Here is an 18,540-nt window from a genome sequence, read left to right as displayed (position 1 = left end):
GCCATGACCAAGGATCTTGATGGCAAAAGAGGTGAAATGTTTCGACCATGATAAAACAAAATGTGTCAAACATCTTTTAATTGAAAGAGCTTTTTACAGAGGGAAATGTATGTAAGTGAAGATCATGCCTCATATGAAAAATGATCCATCTTTGAAACCCTTAAATCTAAACACTTATAGAAATATGAAATACTACATTACAAAGAAAAAGAAAACAGAACAGAAGATATGTGGACAGAAAGCAAACACACAAATGTGTTTGTGCACAAGTCTACAAATGTTACCCACATCTCCAAGCACGTCTCTACGTTTCTGATTCATGTCGAGTTTAAATGGGGGATGTGGAGATGTGGGCAAGGTTGTTGATTTGTTGAAGTGGTCAGTCCTTTGGTTTTATCAGTGATTGCAGAACAACCAATTCTCAACAGCCTGATATCAAACCGTTGTGCTATTGAGGTCGCATCACTTCAGGAAATAAGTTTTTTGTTGTTTTTTTAAGTGGAGAAAGACCTGAAAAAAACTAATATCTTAAAATTATAAAGAATGGATTTGAATTTCCCATGTTTGCCAAATAGAAATGACAAAAATAGTAAGTATTCATGTGTTTTTAATACAGAGATGTATTACTCCATATGCCTGCCAAGACAGAGGAATCTCCTCAGTCTGTCCTGCTGTACGCCACGACATCTTTTTAGCAGCTAAGAGCCTTTGGCTGAATCAGTCTGTCATTTAAAGAAAAATCTCTGGTGCTGTAAATAAAGCAGTAAACTTGACTTGTTGGACTTAACAAGAAAACACTCTCTTTATATTTACATTCATATTTACCTGATTTTTTTTTTTTTTGCATAATGTTATGTTATGTCATATCATATTGTATTTTTACTTTAAGAACCTATTTAACAAAGCTTTATACCAAAAGTAAAATTTGTAACTGTGTTATTTCCGGGTAGCTGAAGTTAAAACATACATATATCTACTATCTGTTTGTCTACATATTTATTTGGTTGTTAATTTTGATCTGCCTTCAACTGGCATGTACATTAAAAGCAGGCTTTTTTGGTATAAAAACTTTGTGAATAAGGGTTTGAGTTTTTCTAAATAAGTAATATTTCTGTATAAGATAAATTATGATTTTTGTTTTTAATGTAATGATTTGTAATGAGTCAAAAACTTGAGTACAGGGATAGATAGTTGGTCTGTTTTCACTGGTCTAACAGGTTTAATTTGACTCATGGTGGCTGAAAAAGGATTTAAAAATTAAAAGCAGAGAAGTGTGTATTTGGTGTTTAGTTATCTGATCTTGTTTGATTCAAATTCCAGATTGCACTGGTGAAGATCATCCAACTCCCTGTCCCATTACTTAAGTTAATGATTCTGAGAATTAGTGTGTGATATACATTTTGTGTGATTTATGGGCCAGAATTTTGTCATGTTTAAATACTCTTTTCCGCTGAACCTCAGATTTGATTTTTGTCCTCAGATGTTTCCAGACAGATGCTTCCTCTGTAAGTGACAGTTTTATTGTTTACAAAATGCTTATGGTTAATAAAAGTGTTGGTACTGATGTTTCTGTCATTATTTAAAATGTAGCAGTGAAAATTGGTAGAAGCAGTGCCATGATGAAACACAAATACAGCCCTGAAGAAACCTAAGATTAGAAAAAGCGAGGAGGGTCTAAAAAAAGAAGATGCTCGCTACATGCACATTATGTTCAACTTGGGAATCTGTAATTTCGAGCTGCGTCCACTCAAGAATGTCAGATTTGTGATGCCTGCTCTGTGAAGACACACACTGTATTCTAACTTCACATTTCAAGCCCAAGATATGCACACACACACACACACACACACACAACACAGTAACACCAACTCTTCCGCAGTTTTCTGATTGGCAGTGGTGAGGCAGCTGGCACCATCACACCCAAACACAAGGACTGCAGAAGGTATCAGAGCCTGGAGATGACGAGAGCCCTCTTTGTCCTTAACTGGCTACTGTACAAGGTTGTTTAAATATTTCAACAGCAGTAAACTGGATACATACAGAGCCCTTCGCTCCAAAACAAGAGCTCATGTATTGTCTTTACAAATCTTGGGAGACGCTGATTTGTTCCAGTGACGTTCGAACATAAAGTCAAATAACTTTAACTTCTGTGTTCTCTATTTAGAACAAGCAATGAAACACTGCCCTTATGTGAACAGTTCAAATATTGATTGATCAGCTACTGTATGTGTGTTATGCTTTTCTTTTTACCACTTCCATCTTCATATGGCTACATTCAGACCATATCTGAAATTAAAAATGAATTAAAATTTAATTACATATTGCTAAAATGGCTGAAGCACAAACTTGCCAGAGATCAAACATCAAAGGTGAGAGCACACCAGCTAAAAAGCAAGTGTAACCCTGTGACAGGTGAAACGTGAGCCCTGGCAGAGCCTCGCACTGGGCTCAGATTCCCTGCTCTTTTGTCAGTGAGGTGCTAAATAATTCGAGAAAATACTACCCCTTCACTTTCACTCTTCCCACCATAAGACACGCGGCCACAGGTCCACTCAGCAACAATTTCTCTCACAGGGCGCGTTCACCAGATTCACTGTCTGTTTTTTAGGAGCCTGAACCTTAGGTAACCTCAGATAAGGGAATATTTGCGTCACGCCTTGTTTCCTTTTTTTTTTCTTTTTTTTTTGTTTGTTTAACACAATATCTCTTCTCTTCACTGTCTGCCACTGACAGACAACAGGGCTTCTCAGTCAATTTGAATGGTGAAGAGGATCCAGAATAGGTAATACAGCACCTTAAGGCTGTCGTTAAACTTTGATGAGCATCTGCCTGGAATTCTCAGTGGTTATCTTTAGAGAGACATTGGATCATGCGAGGGACCAGGGAGAAACATGCCTGCCCATCTCTTCGGAGGAGCAGATAATACAGGAACAGAAGAATGGTGAGCACTCAGGCCTGTCTTTTCTTTTTTGGTACCACTTTCTAATAAGTAGCCTTTTACAAGTTGTTTATAAATTGTCATTTAGTGATGAGAATAACTTTTGGTTTGCCAGGTTGTGGGAATTTTTTCTGGGCAGTGGGTCACTTTCTAGTAAGCCATCAGCTAGTTATGAATGTTAACTCATTGTAAATTGATTCATAAAAAAACTAGCAAAACCATCAGCTCTGCAGCTACATCAAATCAAATTAAGTCATTACTTAGGGGTCACAGGTTTCTATTATCTACTAAACCATCAGCAAAAGGTAGTAAGTGATTTGCAATTATAAATGTTAATACATCGTTAAATAATCCATCTGTCCAAGTCTGTAGTTGTAAAGTTGCTAATAAATGGATTTTGGTCCAGGTGACCTGCAGCTCTCTTCCAAAAAGTCAGTGGTCAATTAGTCCACATGTAATGTCCAATATCGGATCTATAAAGTATTAGTAAATGATTTATTTAACACCAATAAAGCCATTAATTACAATTTATAAACCCTTTAGGAAGGGTATCTTAATCTAAAGTGGTACCCCTCTATTAGTTAAAATAAGTGAGGCATCAGATTATTCCCTGATACAGTTTGATGTGCCTAATGTGGTCGTCTCTCCTCCGTTATTCCTCACAGTGAGTCATGCTTTGGTGCAGATGTTGTGTCCTACTGGTTCTCTGCATCTGTCCACTAGCCTGCCTCACAATGTCTCCCTGTCCTCCTGGCTGCTGCTGTCCTCACCCAGGACTTCTGGTTCTGTGCGAGTCTCTGGGTCTCAGGTCACTTCCTCGCTCTGTCCCTCTCCGCACCTCGGCTCTATCTGTGGCCAGAAACCGGCTGTGTAATGTGGACCACCTGCTCCGGCCCTTCTCCAGCCTCCAGGAGCTCAGTCTCAGTCATAACCTGCTGGCCCGCTTCCCCCGTGGCCTGCCTCCCAGCCTGGAGTCCCTGCATCTGCAAGAGAACCGTATCACTTACATCACTGCAGGTGCCCTGAGGCAGCTGGGAAACCTCACTCGTCTGGATCTGGAGGACAATCGCATCCGTGCCATCCAGCCCGGGGCACTTCAGGGTCTTAACAAGCTGCAGGTCTTGACACTGAAAGGGAACAAGCTTACAAGCCTACCTCAGAATCTCCCTCCATCACTCACCCATTTAGACCTCTCAGCTAACTGCATCTCTGCCCTGGACCTGCCCTCGCTGTCCGCCCTGGTCAACCTGCAGGTCCTGAGGATCAACAGCAACTGCCTGCGCTCAGTCCCGGACAGCGCCTTCGACAGCCTGCCGCGTCTCAGATCTGTGGACCTCACCGACAACATGTGGGTATGTGAGTGCGACATTCTGTACCTTTACCGCTGGCTGCTGAGTGGTAGGCTAAAGATGGCCACAGACTTGGTGTGCACCGAGCCTGACCATCTCGCTCACCGTCTGCTTCTGAACCTCTCCGTCATGGCGATCTGTCCTCGTGTCCTGAAGCCAAATGAGAGGACGCACCATCTGAACCTTAACTCTGCACTGGAGAGAAAGCTGGAAATGCTGACAGTGCAGCCGACAGCACAAAGCTCATTTGAAAACAAGATGAATGTGGAAGACTTGTCAGAGCAAATATCAAAAGAAACTGTTGCTCTCTTTTCCAAAGATGTTCCTGAGACTCGTGTATTACTGGAACCCTACACTTTAGAGACCCTCACCTATGAGGAGTGTTTATTCCTAAACAAAACACAATCTGTGAGCCCATCCCATTTAAAAACTACTAGTTCTCTTCCTGATGAGGAACAGAAATGCAGAGATAACGTCACAGGTCAGCACCCTCAGAGTAATGTGACCTCTGCTGAGGGGACACGGTCTTTGCTTTCTACAAACAGAGATGCAGCCTGGCCCACCCCCGTCCCACAACCGTTCACACAACAAGACTCTGCAGTGGTCATCTCTCTACTTGCTGTGTTATGTGTATTAGTAGCTCTACTAATGTTGGCAGTGGTGCTGGTATTAAAACAGGTACTTCTGCACCAACAGAGGGTGGCTCCGCTTGATGCAGGATCTGGTGGATGACATCAGCAAAGACACACTGAAATTGTTTGTAATCATTTAATTCACAATAAGCACAGTCTCATACAATGTTCTGTATTATGGTTTTATACATTTAATTAAGCTGTTGACCTAAGTGCATCTTCATACTGAACTCCCACAAGGATGCAGCTGTTTTATATATTCAAGCCAAAACACAGCCTAAATCCCAAAGAATATGCAAAAGAAAAGCAGACCCCAACTTATAGCTTCTGATTTATGATGCATCTCTGTTGTGTTCTCTATAGAAAAGTGCCCATTCTCCATTAACTTCCACCACCAAAATTAGCATCAATTAATAAACATTTCTGATCATCTGATGAGATAAATCCATAGACACCATTAACACCTGGCACTTGAACATATGGTCATTCTTGCATGAAATCAAGAGACTGACCCCACAACCATGGAGAGGCTATAAAGGCTATAAAACCCCCAGTAATCCCAGAAGGGTACAAGACCTGATGTAGTATTATGGCAACTCATCCTCTATACACCACCGCACGGCTGCGAGACATTGGCTGGTGCTGAAATATCAGTGGGATACCCCATACTGATAACAACATATTAATTGCTAGCTTTGACACGTTCCTCCTTCTTGTCCTGTTGTTTTAGCCTGTAGTCTGACAGCGCTGCTTTTATAGCATCTTCTGCAAGCACTAGAAGAAAAGGAGGGAGGAGGATTTATTAGGATTTAAAACATTATGATGAATTTAACTGCAGAAAAAGTTTTGGTTTCACTGTATGATAAGAATAAAATCCTCTATCATGGTATATGTAAATTTATATCAGAATAACAATATTTATTTTGGCATAATACATATGTTATAATAGAATATCTTGTTCTAGCTAATCCAATTAATTAAATACCTGATCAAAAGTATTTCATTGCATTGTTGCTCAAACTATTTAAAAATCTAGTATTGCTCATTGATTTACAACATTGCCTAATGTCCACTTAGACCAAGAGATGCTAAAGGAATAGCCACCACCGTGTTAACTGTAAGGCAAACTCTGAGATGGATGCTGTCTTTATATTGTGTAGATATAAATGACTATAAATAGGTGACAAATTATAGCAAAAACCTTAATAAAAAAACTGGACAAATGTAAAGATGCACATGCTTCAATATAGGACATGAGGAGGTAAATGAATATTTTAATGAGTAAGAAAACTAGACACCTATGGGAAATTTTAAACAGATGTGTCAAGTGCCAAACACTCTGAATAACCATCATCACAACACTTCTTTTGTGAGGAATAATGTTTCATCCCTCCAGTGGAGCTCAAGACACTTGAAGCAGTTATGGAGGCTTGTGATGTCTTACTGAGACACTTTGGGTTTTAGTTTGTCTTTTAATTTGTCACCGATCTCTACGTTAATAAAGTTTCTAGGTCTATAATGTTACTGTGTGATAGTTAACAAGTGTGTCTGTGTTGGTTTTATTGCCTTGAACTTACTAGAGCAATGCAGCTTGACTGGAGGAAGGCAGAGTTCTTTAGCAATATCTGTGTTCTTTATCTTCAGCGCTTCATCAACCTGCAGGGTGAAAGCAGAATTACCACATCACCAATAAACTAACCATAAAAACATTAACTTACAAAGCTTTTCCTTATTATCTGTGTTGTACCAACTTACCGACTTCCCCTTCACCCACTCTGTTGCTAGAGAACTGGAGGCAATGGCTGATCCGCAGCCAAATGTTTTGAATTTTGCGTCCACAATCTTGCCACTTTCATCCACCTCGATCTGCAAACAACATAGAGCCGAACACCAAGTAATACAGTAGGAAGTTTTAAGTCATGGCAGTGAGTAACTGGGTTGTGACACCTGTTCTTGACCTCCAACTTACCTGAAGTTTCATTACATCACCACAGGCTGGTGCACCCACCAACCCTGTCCCCACATTCTTGGAGTTTTTGTCTAAAGAGCCCACATTTCTCGGGTTTTCATAGTGGTCCACCACCTTCAGGAAAGTCACAGATAGAGACAACAATGCATTACTGGTCTGTTGTTTTAGATAATGAGTCAAAAAGATAGGGCGCTGCTGGTAAGGTTAACTGCACTTACTGACTGACAGACGGACAGACAGACGGACAGACAGACAGACAACGGGCAAACGACGCTAGCTAACTGTCGGTGGGTTGATTACAATTGCAGTTTGAAAACATATTTTTAGTCGGTTACCTTTTTGTGATATGAACAGAGAGCATTCAGCGCCGGGCTCAACAACCTCCTTCTAAATAACAACAGCGAGGTCGCTGAGTTTCGCAAGGAGACGGTCGCCATGTTCAGATGCCGATGATAAACGGAAATCAACGAGTGAGCACGAGTGGGGAAGACGGGTTTTTGTTGACAAACAAGCGAAAAAGGAAGGTTTCACCGACGAAGGAGCCCCCACTAGTGGCCAGCAGTAGCCGTTACACGCAAGGGGATCCTCAGCACAAGGGCTCCACCTCTCACGGTAGTGCCGCTGGCTTGTTAGGTTGTTACCAGGCAGACAGCCTTTCCAACATGGCAGCGTCAAGCAACGCAGAGCAAACGCAGTTGCAAGATATGGAGGAGGAAGATGCAGGGATGGAGGAGAGAGAGATGGAATCGGACGAAGAGGAGGGCATGGGAGTAGAAAATTCAGACGACGAGGAGGACGATTCGTCTGAAGATGAGAGGGAAAATGAAGCCGAAATCCAGCGTTTGGAGGAGCAGGTAATTAGCAAACAACCGAGCTAAGCATAGTTAACTAACGTTAGCCGACGAGCTAATGAGAATGAATGGGCGGTAAACACAGTCGACTACAACAAGTCAGTAGTTTTAAAACTGAGGAGCGCTCCGTCCTGCTCTGGTTTTGGCAGAAAGTGGAGATATGGTAATGTTAGCTGCTGGTATCCAAAACAATTAAAAGGGCGCCGTATGATACGACGCCATTCACACAGCTGTCGTGATTAGCTGTGCTGCTAATCTGTGATGCTAATGGCTCCTCTGGTGACACATGCGTCTTTTCACCATCTCAGTCCAGTGTGTCATTACAGCTCCCAGTGTGACCAGACAAGAAGTACACATGTGTAGAAAGTACACACGGTCCAAACTTTGTCGGCTGTCACGTTTAAGGTGTTGAATTTGTTCCTGTTGATAACGTCTCATTACATGCAACAAAGGCTGTGTGTGGTCTGTGCTTCCACGATAACCAAAACAAAACCAAGTCTACAACGTTACTGCAGCGTTACCTATGTTACACTCAGTTGCCAGTTTTTAAGGTCGCTAGCTCAAACTAATGCAGCTTAATGCTAAAGCCATGCAATAAATCGTACCTTCATTAACTTTAATTCTGTTCAGTTTTTGTCGAAAATGTTTCAGGGAGGTATTGATTCAACTAAATGGCCATTTTGGAGGCTGTAGTTTGTGGTGCTGTTGAGTTAAATTGAAAGGTGTCTCTTAATATTCAGTCTGCCTTCACTGCTATAAATAAAACATTAGAAACACATCTCAGAATAACAAGGTACAATTCAACAGCACCATAAACTACAGCTTCCAAAATAGTGAAACGAAGAACCAGAAAATGATCATCCTCATGAAGGTAGAATTTAGGGCTGCTACCAACAGTTTTTTTCATTATTGATTAATCTGCCAGTTATTTTCTGTCAGAAAATGGTATAAAGAAGAACACGAAATCCCCAAATTTAAAATGTTGGAACTAGAGATTGTTTATTTTTGCTTATTGCTAATTGCTAATTAGTTGATTATCAAAATAGTTGCCAAATTGATTCATCAACAGATCATTTCAGCTGTTAGAATTTATGGCAGGGCTGTTGCATTGAATTGCATTAGTATTGCCTAATAAACTGACAACTAAATGTATTTGCATCTGTGGTACCCAGGTGGGACCTAGTTTTTGTCCCTTATTTGTCGCAGTTTGTGTCAGAGTTAGGTTTCAAGTTGTGATTGTAGTATTGAAACTGTTGTGCTCAAAATCTGTGAAGTCACTGCTGCTTAAATGTTTGGGCTATGAAGTTACCGTAGTTATTAAGAAGGAACTAAAATCAAATTGTAATTTCAGTTTAATATTTTCTTTGGCAGTAGTAATAAATCACAGCTATATAAATACAGAAGAAGCAGAAGTTAATTAGGATGTATTTCATTGTATTAATCAACATCTTACTCCCTTTCATCTTTGTATGATTTTTTAGCTGTCAATCAACGCGTTCGACTACAACTGCCATGTGGATCTCATCAAACTACTGAAACAGGAGGGAGAACTTTTCCGACTGCGAAAGGCAAGGCAGAAGATGAGTGAACTTTTCCCTCTCACCGAAGGTTGGTGTATATCTAATATGCTTTTGGGGTCAGAAAAATCAATTGACAGGCTTCAATTGACACATTATTTGTGCAACTGAAATCTCATTTTGTTTAATCCTGCAGAGATCTGGCTGGATTGGCTCAAAGATGAGATCCGTCTGACTGAGGAGGAGCCAAACCGGGAGAAAGTATATGAACTTTTTGAGAGAGCTGTAAAAGACTATATCTGTGAGTGCATCACATCATTATTACCGCCTTTTGATTTGACATTCAGTAATTACATAATCTTAACATTTAACTCTGTCTTTATATCCAGGTCCAGATATCTGGCTTGAATATGCTCAGTATTCAATTGGTGGCATGGGCTCTCCAGGTGGGATAGACAAAGTGAGATCCATCTTTGAAAGAGCCATGACAGCTGTGGGACTTCACATGACCAAGGGACAGACAGTGTGGGAGGCGTACAGAGAGTTTGAGAACGCCATTCTGTCCACAGTACAGGTTCGTGTTTCCATCAGCAGGAGAAATCTTATTAGTGGTCAGACATACACTCTGTTTTTGTTGCTGTTTGATCGTGTATGTATGTGAGAGAGAGGTTTTATTTTTAATGATCCAGTCCCAAAAACGATATTAGATCATTCAAGACACACTGATAACATCAGTCTCATTTGTCTCTGTCAGGTTAACAGGTCATACTTTTGAATGATAATCCACTGACGTAACTCTGAATAAATGTTGAATTCCTTTGATGTTAGACTAAATGGGCCTTTGCTAAATTTTGACACAATTCTCTCTGCTGCCTTTCCTCTCAGCCTCCACCTGGCAGAATTCCCAGTCGTGAGGAGCAGGAGCTGCTGAACACTCAGCTTGAGCGAATCCATACACTGTTTCGCCGCCAGCTGGCCGTCCCCTTAATGGGTAAGCATGACGCCTCTTCTGTCCAGACGGGTTGCTGTAAAGTGGGTTGGATTCTTATTGTGAGGGCTGTGTGTCATGGCCATGGGCCACCTGAAAAACTGTGAATTACTGCATTTAAAAAGATAACACTGCCTTTTGAGATAAGTTAAAAGTGGCAGTGATGTGATGTGGCCTTTGAAATACCGTATATATTTAGAAAGAGAGCACTCCTCTTCAGGCACTGTTTTGCACATGTTTTCAGTTTGGTTCAAGAGTTAGTTAGAAGGTCTAGTATTGTGTAGTTTTTGTATTCTGGCCCAGCTGAGTGGAGACCAGGGGCATGTGGGTAATGTTTGAAACTCTTTCCTATCTGAAATTCTCCTTTGTTGAATTGTACACTAAAGTATGGGGCAGAGATTAGGCAGTATACTTTTTTTTTTACATTTAGATTGATACTTCTCAATGTTACTCTGTTACATTTTGTAAATACTGCATGTGGTGTGTGTATCTGTGTTGATAGTGTTGAAAAAAGGAAAAGTGCCATGTAAAAATTGAGATAAATGTGCTCCCTTGCTTTGTAGACATGGAAGCCACCTTTGCAGAGTATGAGGAGTGGGCCGAACATGGGGTGCCTGAGACGGTCATACATCAGTACAAAAAGGCTTTGAAGCAGATGGAAAAGTGCAAACCTTTTGAAGAGTCTATGGTGACTGACTTACATTAATAATTCTGGCTTTAACATCATTTGTTGTCCTCTTAGAATACTTTAAATAATGTGTCTAGCTTTTGCTGTGTATAACATCTGTATGCTGTTGTCTTGCTGCAGCTGGTAGCAGAACCTCCTAAGCTGTCAGAGTATCAGACCTACATTGACTTTGAACTGAAGGAGGGTGACCCAGCACGGATCCAGATAACCTTTGAGCGGGCCCTGGCAGAGAACTGCCTGGTACCAGACATGTGGGCAAAATACACCACCTATCTTGTGAGTACTGGTCAGTGTTTGGTGTGGTGCTGCCTCCCAGTCAGACTGTAATGTTTGCTGTGTAGCGTTTGATCTCATTTCACACGCCATTACCTCCCAGTTGGACTGATCTTGTTTGGCGCCTAAAACTTGCCAATTCCATTGTCTGTGAGCTAAACAACTATGATCAAAGTGTTGCAGCTTGTGTTGAGCTTATCTCAAAAAATACAGCCAATGAACTGGTTTCATTGGCCATTTAACTGTTGTAATATAGTTTCTGACACCTTAAACACTAAACTTGGACAATAACCAGCGATATTTAAGGCTGATAATCATTTTACTCATCTGAACAGAGTAAAACAATTCAATTAAAATGGTTGTTATTTTTATTGTATTGGATATCCTTTTGGCCACAGTGTTGTGAAAATAGCCATGTCTTGTATGGACGATGTGTTATTTTTTTTTTTTATGATTCTGTATTAGTCATATTTCAATGTTAAGGGTCTGCCTGGTTTCCTCAGAGTTTAGCAGCCTGTATAAGGTTGCCGTTGCACAAACAATATGTTTATATTAATATACTTTTTAGAAGAAAATGTGGTCACTGCGGCTCATTACATTATCAGTAACAAATCTCTCAGCTTATTTAAGATTATTTTAACCATGTTGTTATTTGCCTTTAGGATCGTCAGCTCAAGATCAAAGACTTGGTTCTTTCTACTCATGAACGTGCCGTCAGGAACTGCCCCTGGACCATGGGTCTGTGGAAGAGCTACCTGCTGGCGCTGGAGAGGCATGGAGCCGATCATCAGGTTGTCTCAGGTAACAACTACAGTGCAGCATGAAGCTGTTCAGATCATGACTCAGTTGCTGTTTTCATGTATTTTGTGTGTATAGTGTTGTTGTTGTTATGTATTGTTGTTACAACCATTACTGAAATAGAGCCATATATTTTGGTACACTGTGGTGTGACAGATTTTGGAGAGTCATACCTATCTAATAGCACAGTTATGGGGAAATATCCTAGATGCTTGTAGTGGTATGTTGGATCTTTTTATGTATTATTACGCCACTCCTGTTTCCCCTACACAGATGTTTTTGAGAAGGCACTGAATGCAGGTTTCATTCAAGCTACGGATTATGTGGAAATTTGGCAGGCATACCTCGACTACCTGAGGAGACGTGTGGATTTCAGTAAAGGTGAGAGCAGTTGGGTGCCAAAGACGATTAGAAAAAAGTCAAATTCAAACTGTTTTTTGCTGATGGTGTTCTCAACTCTTTTTTTACAGAATCAAGTAAAGAGTTAGAGGAGTTACGAGGAACCTTCTCTCGATCTCTAGACTACATGAAACAAGATGTAGAAGAAAGTAAGTGGATTTCACTGAGATTTGTGTTTGTGGTTTACTTGCTTTGGTTTTCATGTAATTTATTGTGTTGTGGCTTTGTAGGATTTGGTGAAAGTGGAGATCCATCTTGTATCATAATGCAGATCTGGGCAAGAATAGAGGTAAGAATTGTTACTATGACGACCATTTTCAAGAGTTGGACCTCTGTTATGTTCAGTTGTGTTTAACCCTGTATTCAATCTGGTTTTAGTGTGTGTTCTTTTGACTTATTTTATTTATTAATGTGTTAGTTGTGTGTGTTTTATTTGTTAGGTAAAATTTTGTAAAACCCTGCACGAATGAACATTTTGTGATTTTCTTTTTTTCTCGCTACCAGGCCCTCCACTGCAAGAACATGCAAAAAGCCCGAGAACTGTGGGACAGTATCATGACAAAAGGGAATGCCAAATATGCCAACATGTGGCTGGAGTACTATAACCTTGAAAGGTCTGTCAATCCATGTCTGTAAGGAGACAGGGTTATTTGAAGTGAAGTGCTGATGGATGGATGGATGGATTCATTCGTTCGTTTGTTCGTTCGTCATTGAGCCAAAATGTGTTTATGTTTTTATTTTATCCATAGGTCTTATGGAGACCCTGTTCACTGTCGAAAAGCTCTTCACAGAGCAGTTCAGTGCACCTCAGACTACCCAGAGCATGTGTGTGAAGTCCTGCTCACCTTCGAGAGAGTGGAGGGTGAGTCCCAAAATAAAAACCAACGTTAACATGAAAATAAATGAGATTTTCACAAATTAATGTGTCTCTATATTTTGTGTCCTCACATGCAGGTTCTCTGGAGGACTGGGATGTGGCAGTGCAGAAGACAGAGACCCGGCTGAACAGGATTAATGAGCAACGAGCAAAGGTCGGAGCATGTATCAAAACTGCACTACACAGCTGCATCATTTAGCTGCATTTGGCTAATGTTACCATGTTGTGCCCATCTGCTAGGTGGCTGAGAAAGAAGCCAACCTGGCTCGCCAAGAGGATGAGAGAAATGAGCAGCGGCGGAAAGCCAAGTCAGACAAGAAGGCTCAGAAGAAGGTCCAGAAGGGCACTCGATTCGGGGAGAAGAGGAAAGCAGAGCAGGATGATTATCATGACGAATGGAATGAAGACTCAGGTAAGAGAAACTACTTGATTTAAATGATGTAACTTTTTACTTTTCAGCAAAATGAAGTCGGATGTTACTCAATATGTGTTTCCCCTCTGTGACAGAACAAGCCCCTAAAAGGCACAGAGGAAATGGGGACCAAACCACAGAGGAGTACATGGAGACAGAGACGGGACTCTTTGGGAGAAACGCTCCTCCCGGCTATAAGCCCGTTCCACCTGGTGCTAAAAAAGCCCAGCAGGGAGCAGCGGCTGCTGCCCAGAGGCAGAACGACGACAAGCCAGAGCTTCGAAATGATAACAGCAGTGTGTTCATCAGCAACTTGACGTACACCCTGGAGGAGCCTGAGGAAAAGCTCAGGCCGCTGTTTGAGACCTGTGGTCCCATCAAACAGATCCGCCCTGTCTTCAGCAACAAAGGGAGCTTCAAAGGTTACTGCTATGTACAGTTTGAATCCCAGGTGTCAGTCCCTGAAGCCCTGAAGCTGGACAGAATGGAGGTGGAGGGCAGGCCCATGTTTGTGTCACCTTGTGTGGATAAAAACAAAAACCCTGACTTTAAGGTAAATATGACCATGAGTAGACACGTTTGTTTTTTTATGGCCAGGGTACCTGCAGGTCTTGAACCATCTTAAAAATCATTGAATGAGTTTCCTCAAAAAACACTTTAGAAGGTATCAAATACTCTTACATTTCATTTACAAATTCTTAAATGTTTTCTTTTGCCTTGAAGTTTATTAGGGTTCAAACGTATAGCAGTACAAGTGGCATGGCCTTTCACCTTTGTTTATAACTCAAGCTGACAAGAGACATCCTGTGCTATCTCCAGCCCATACGCAAAGAGGTTTGTTCACATTTGATGAAGGGAGAACAAAGGGGCGATGCTTTGAGTGCACAATCACTGAAACACTTCAGGCTTTGTAATGAAGAAGCAAGTGTGAGCTTGGTTTCTCTACTTAAACAGAATTAAACTACCTGAAATGACCCGCTGATTGGCGCTTGTGGCTATAATTGAATTAATTATTTTTAATTGGTTAATCTGACCATTTTATGCCACTTATCAGGGTCATGTCATACCACACAGTGTTACTGAAAAATGTAATAATCAAAATCTAGGTCATATCATTCCTACTGGGTTTCCATCATGCCTTGTCCAATGTGACTGTTAAACAGATGTTAAATTGAATTCTTTGTGGCATTAGAAAGGTCCCTGTAGAAACCCTGATAATGTGTAACACATGACATATGATCATGAATGTCTTTTGTAGGTGTTCAAATACAACACATCAATGGAGAAACACAAAATCTTCATCTCTGGGCTGCCGTTCTCGTGCACTAAAGAGCAACTGGAGGAAATCTGCAAAAGTCATGGCACCATCAAAGAAGTTCGTCTGGTCACGTATCGCTCAGGAAAACCCAAGGTGAGGCATGAAGTGGAGGACAGTGTCCAGATGTTTGGCTAAAAATGGTGTTCTTGATGAAGCTAATGATCACCACCTTTGAGCACGCAAATGCTGAGCAAAGTCCGAGTGTAGAGTGTTGCTGACGTTATTAACGCTCTCGCTGTGTGTCTCTGCAGGGTCTGGCATATGTTGAGTTTGCAGATGAAATCCAGGCGTCTCAGGCAGTTCTGAAAATGGACAGCATGGAAGTAGAGGGCAACAAAATCACTGTTGCGATAAGTAACCCTCCTCGCAGAAACATGATGGATAAACCTGGTTCCAGTAGGCCCACGACAGACATGATGCCTCGCCAGATCTATGGATCGTAAGTTTATGGACGTGTTTCTCTGCTGTCCTGAAGGTTTGCCATTCTCAGATTTGTGTGTGAACAGATAAAGAACTGATTTTTTCCTTCTTTTTTTTTTCCAGGAGAGGAAGAGGACGCACCCAGCTGTCACTGCTCCCTCGTTCACTGCACCGACAAAGTGGGCCTGTTGGCAAAGTTGAGAATGGAACAACAGCTGAGCGGGTGCAGGCAACAGCCAGCGCATCAGTGAACGCAGCTGCAGAGACGAAACCATTGTCAAATTCAGACTTTGCCAGGATGCTTGTCAATAAGTGAGAAGACGAGCGAGAGAATTACGACCGCCTTCACACTGAAAGCCATCTTGTGTCCTTACAAATTAGTGGTGGTGATTTTTCTGTAATTCGTTACCTGACTTCCCTTTAATCTGAGTCTTTGTTCTCATCATCCGTTCTGCGAGATTGCCTTAATCGCCAAGCTCCTGCCCTCCATCTTAAACCCTTTTCAACCAAGACTTTTCACCAGTGTGACAGATTGTTTTTGTCAGGTGTGTTTGAAGGTGGCTGGCAGGCTCTTTTATAAAAGAAAAAGTGTATCATATTTGTGTGTAAATATACTGTGTTTAAAATTGTAAGCCTTATGTTGCAAGGTGTCTTCTTTTGTTGTGTAATGTGAAGGGGACCTGACAGAGGCTTATGGGAGAGTATTTTTCTAAATATTCAAAACAGCCAAACTTGTGAATGTTGTTATACAAAAAAAAAAAGGGTATATGCAAAAGTTTGACAGTTCAGACGTGTAACATAGTTGGTGTGTGTACATAAGTTGGATGTGCTACAGTGATGAAAAGACATATTCTCAAGATGTTTTTAGGGAACCTGTGAACTTTGTTGTGTAACTTATTTTCACCTTTGAGGACACAGCTAACAAGGCTAGCAAAGATTTTTTTTCTGACTATACTATGGCTAAATCATTATTTTTGCATAATACCATCTGAGTTACCATCTGCTAGTAATCATCAGTATTGTGATGCTATGAGTCCCCTGAGAGGGTCCGGCAAATTAGTATTAGTTAACTGGCTTTATCTTGGCCTGAGGACATGTTATTACAGTATGAGAACTGCCCTCATGTCATGTCACACTGCTAACAAGTGATATTGAGTATTTACAGACTATACTGTCTTATGATTTATCTGTTTTCATACTTCACTATTATCACTGATAATGTGGCCTGTCTGTTCAGGGTAAAAACATCCATCATCCAGTCACTGAAGTTATACATCAGTCTGATTTATGTGTTGGGAATGAAGTAGAGATTCAGAGGGAAATTAACTACATTCCCTTCATCTTTTAATATTCAAAGAGTGCACATGTAAGCAGGGTGTTAATGATGCTGAAGGAATGTGTCTCATTTGCTGCTTTGGTGGCTGGTCACATCCCCGACTAAAGAGTATGTTCTTTCGTTTGGTTTATAGAAAGTGTTTCCAGTGGTTTTGATATTCAACTTCACACAAAAGCTAATCATCCCAGCACACTGGAGCTGCAAAGATTAGTCGATTGACAAAAAATTAATTAGCAACTATTTTGATAATTAATCCTTTAAGTCCATATTTAAGGAAAATTTCAAAGATGATGTTCCAGTGTCTCAAATGTGACGTTTGGTTTTCCTTTTCTTACATTATGGTAAATTTAATGTATTCAGGACAATTGATATGACAAAACAAGACATTTGTTGACCTGACGCTCGAGGAGCTTTTCAGTGTTTTTCACAGTTTTCAAAGTTTCGTAGATCAAACAATTAACTGAGAAAATATTAGCAGATTCATCTATAATAATCATTATTTGCTGCCCTGAAGCAGTTCTTTGATGTAAGAACACATTAATTAGTTTTGGGTGTTGAAAAGAGATTATAACCATAAATGTTAGAAAGTACATGTGGACAGTAGTCGTACAGTTTTATAGATGTGGTGCGTTCAGTAGAGCTAATTTCACCCTCTGAGCTGCAGTTATCTGACAGCTAAGAGGCTACTGCTGTCATCTACACATTTTATTTAGGTCTGCAGCTCCTTTCGACACAAGAGAAGAGAATCTATGCAGTTTGTCCATTTCTGTTTTTCCTGTTAGGAGTCAACCATTTGTCCACCGGCCCATTCGCCCTGTTTGCATAGTTAAGACTGTATGTAATGTTCAGTATCTTAATTTCAAAGAGGTCACCATAGTTTGTAATAAATAGAAATCTAAGTTTAAAAACAGATGGAATACAAGCTATACGTATTGCTCTCACCAAAGTGGCCTGATATTAAAAAAAAAAAAAAAAAAATCTGAATATGTTGGTCTTTAGAAGTCACCTTCCACCTTCCTAAAGGTGGTATGAGTGCATTGCTGTTGTTTTGTATAATTTCTATAGTCAATGTTTTGAATTTGGTATAGAGGTGAATAATAAATGGCTATTTTTCTGTTCAGTCACTGTATTTATTTTCCTGTTTGTTTCATTGTCTAGCCTTTTCTACCCTTGTGTTTTGGGTCCTGTAAGAAAAACAAACAAGTTATGTCATGTTTTTTTCTGCTCTAAAACTTGTTTTAATAAAGTTCTGTAAATCATCTTTGATCCCAGTACGACACTCACAGCATTGTTCATTCTAAAAGTTTATAACCTGAAGACATAATGAAAGTTAATACAACACTTGTATTTTAAAATAAAATAAATAATCAGACAAAGTGCTTTCAGTGTTATGAGACATAGTGAACTAAACGTCCACACACTGTACACATCTGCAGTGAAAATCACTGAAGCATCTCAAGTCAAACGACATGATAAAGCTTTGTTTCACATCACCAGTAGTCAAACCTCAGATTGAATTCTGATGAGAATAAAAATGCATTGAATACCTATGGGAACATTTTTACAAACTAAAAGTGGAAAAAAAAATGTAGCTATTCATTGTGCAGGAAAAAGATTTGTATAAAAACAAACCTAAACGCAGAAAAATCTGATATCAATTCAACATCCTGCAGCAGTTTCAATGAATTCAGCAGGATAGAACTGAAACCGAGGCACAGGGACAGTAAGGTAGAATACGGCCCAGGGTCAAGGCAATTCAACACATTTTATGATAA

At 40.4% G+C, this 18,540-nt stretch overlaps 2 protein-coding genes across 2 annotated transcripts; one reads left to right on the top strand and one right to left on the bottom strand.

Moving 5' to 3' along the window:
* Window positions 1–5,047: 5,047 nt before the first annotated feature.
* On the bottom strand, window positions 5,048–7,365 carry iscu (iron-sulfur cluster assembly enzyme). Its single transcript, XM_022751331.1, has 5 exons — window positions 7,224–7,365; window positions 6,889–7,002; window positions 6,675–6,785; window positions 6,497–6,575; window positions 5,048–5,693 (listed from the first exon to the last, which is right to left on the bottom strand). The coding sequence occupies exons 1-5, from the start codon at window positions 7,323–7,325 to the stop codon at window positions 5,602–5,604; spliced, it is 498 nt and encodes a 165-aa protein (XP_022607052.1). The 5' UTR covers window positions 7,326–7,365; the 3' UTR covers window positions 5,048–5,601.
* On the top strand, window positions 7,314–15,763 carry sart3 (squamous cell carcinoma antigen recognized by T-cells 3). The gene is made up of 19 exons (XM_022751300.1): window positions 7,314–7,742; window positions 9,221–9,347; window positions 9,453–9,557; window positions 9,646–9,830; window positions 10,142–10,247; window positions 10,808–10,932; window positions 11,053–11,208; window positions 11,868–12,006; window positions 12,277–12,384; window positions 12,474–12,551; window positions 12,633–12,691; window positions 12,907–13,016; window positions 13,152–13,264; window positions 13,357–13,433; window positions 13,520–13,691; window positions 13,787–14,244; window positions 14,950–15,102; window positions 15,261–15,448; window positions 15,553–15,763. The coding sequence occupies exons 1-19, from the start codon at window positions 7,332–7,334 to the stop codon at window positions 15,743–15,745; spliced, it is 3,063 nt and encodes a 1,020-aa protein (XP_022607021.1). The 5' UTR covers window positions 7,314–7,331; the 3' UTR covers window positions 15,746–15,763.
* Window positions 15,764–18,540: the final 2,777 nt, after the last annotated feature.

The sequence above is a fragment of the Seriola dumerili genome, unplaced genomic scaffold (assembly GCF_002260705.1).
Source record: "Seriola dumerili isolate Sdu_G_001 unplaced genomic scaffold, Sdu_1.0 BDQW01000017.1, whole genome shotgun sequence".
NCBI lineage: Eukaryota > Metazoa > Chordata > Actinopteri > Carangiformes > Carangidae > Seriola > Seriola dumerili.
Note: the sequence above shows the minus strand (reverse complement) of the source record. Positions and strands in the feature narration are given on the sequence as shown.

Bases quoted from the DNA above. Each gene is read 5' to 3' on its own strand.
- iscu (XM_022751331.1), bottom strand. From the start codon at position 7,325: ATGGCGACCGTCTCCTTGCGAAACTCAGCGACCTCGCTGTTGTTATTT. The intron at 6,786-6,888 runs GTAAGTTGGAGG...TGTTGTTTGCAG, and splicing joins GTGATGTAATGAAACTTCAG to ATCGAGGTGGATGAAAGTGG. The intron at 5,694-6,496 runs GTAAGTTCAAGG...CTTTTCTTCTAG, and splicing joins AGTCAAGCTGCATTGCTCTA to TGCTTGCAGAAGATGCTATA.
- sart3 (XM_022751300.1), top strand. From the start codon at position 7,332: ATGCCGATGATAAACGGAAATCAACGAGTGAGCACGAGTGGGGAAGAC. The intron at 12,692-12,906 runs GTAAGAATTGTT...TCTCGCTACCAG, and splicing joins AGATCTGGGCAAGAATAGAG to GCCCTCCACTGCAAGAACAT. The intron at 13,434-13,519 runs GTCGGAGCATGT...CCCATCTGCTAG, and splicing joins TTAATGAGCAACGAGCAAAG to GTGGCTGAGAAAGAAGCCAA.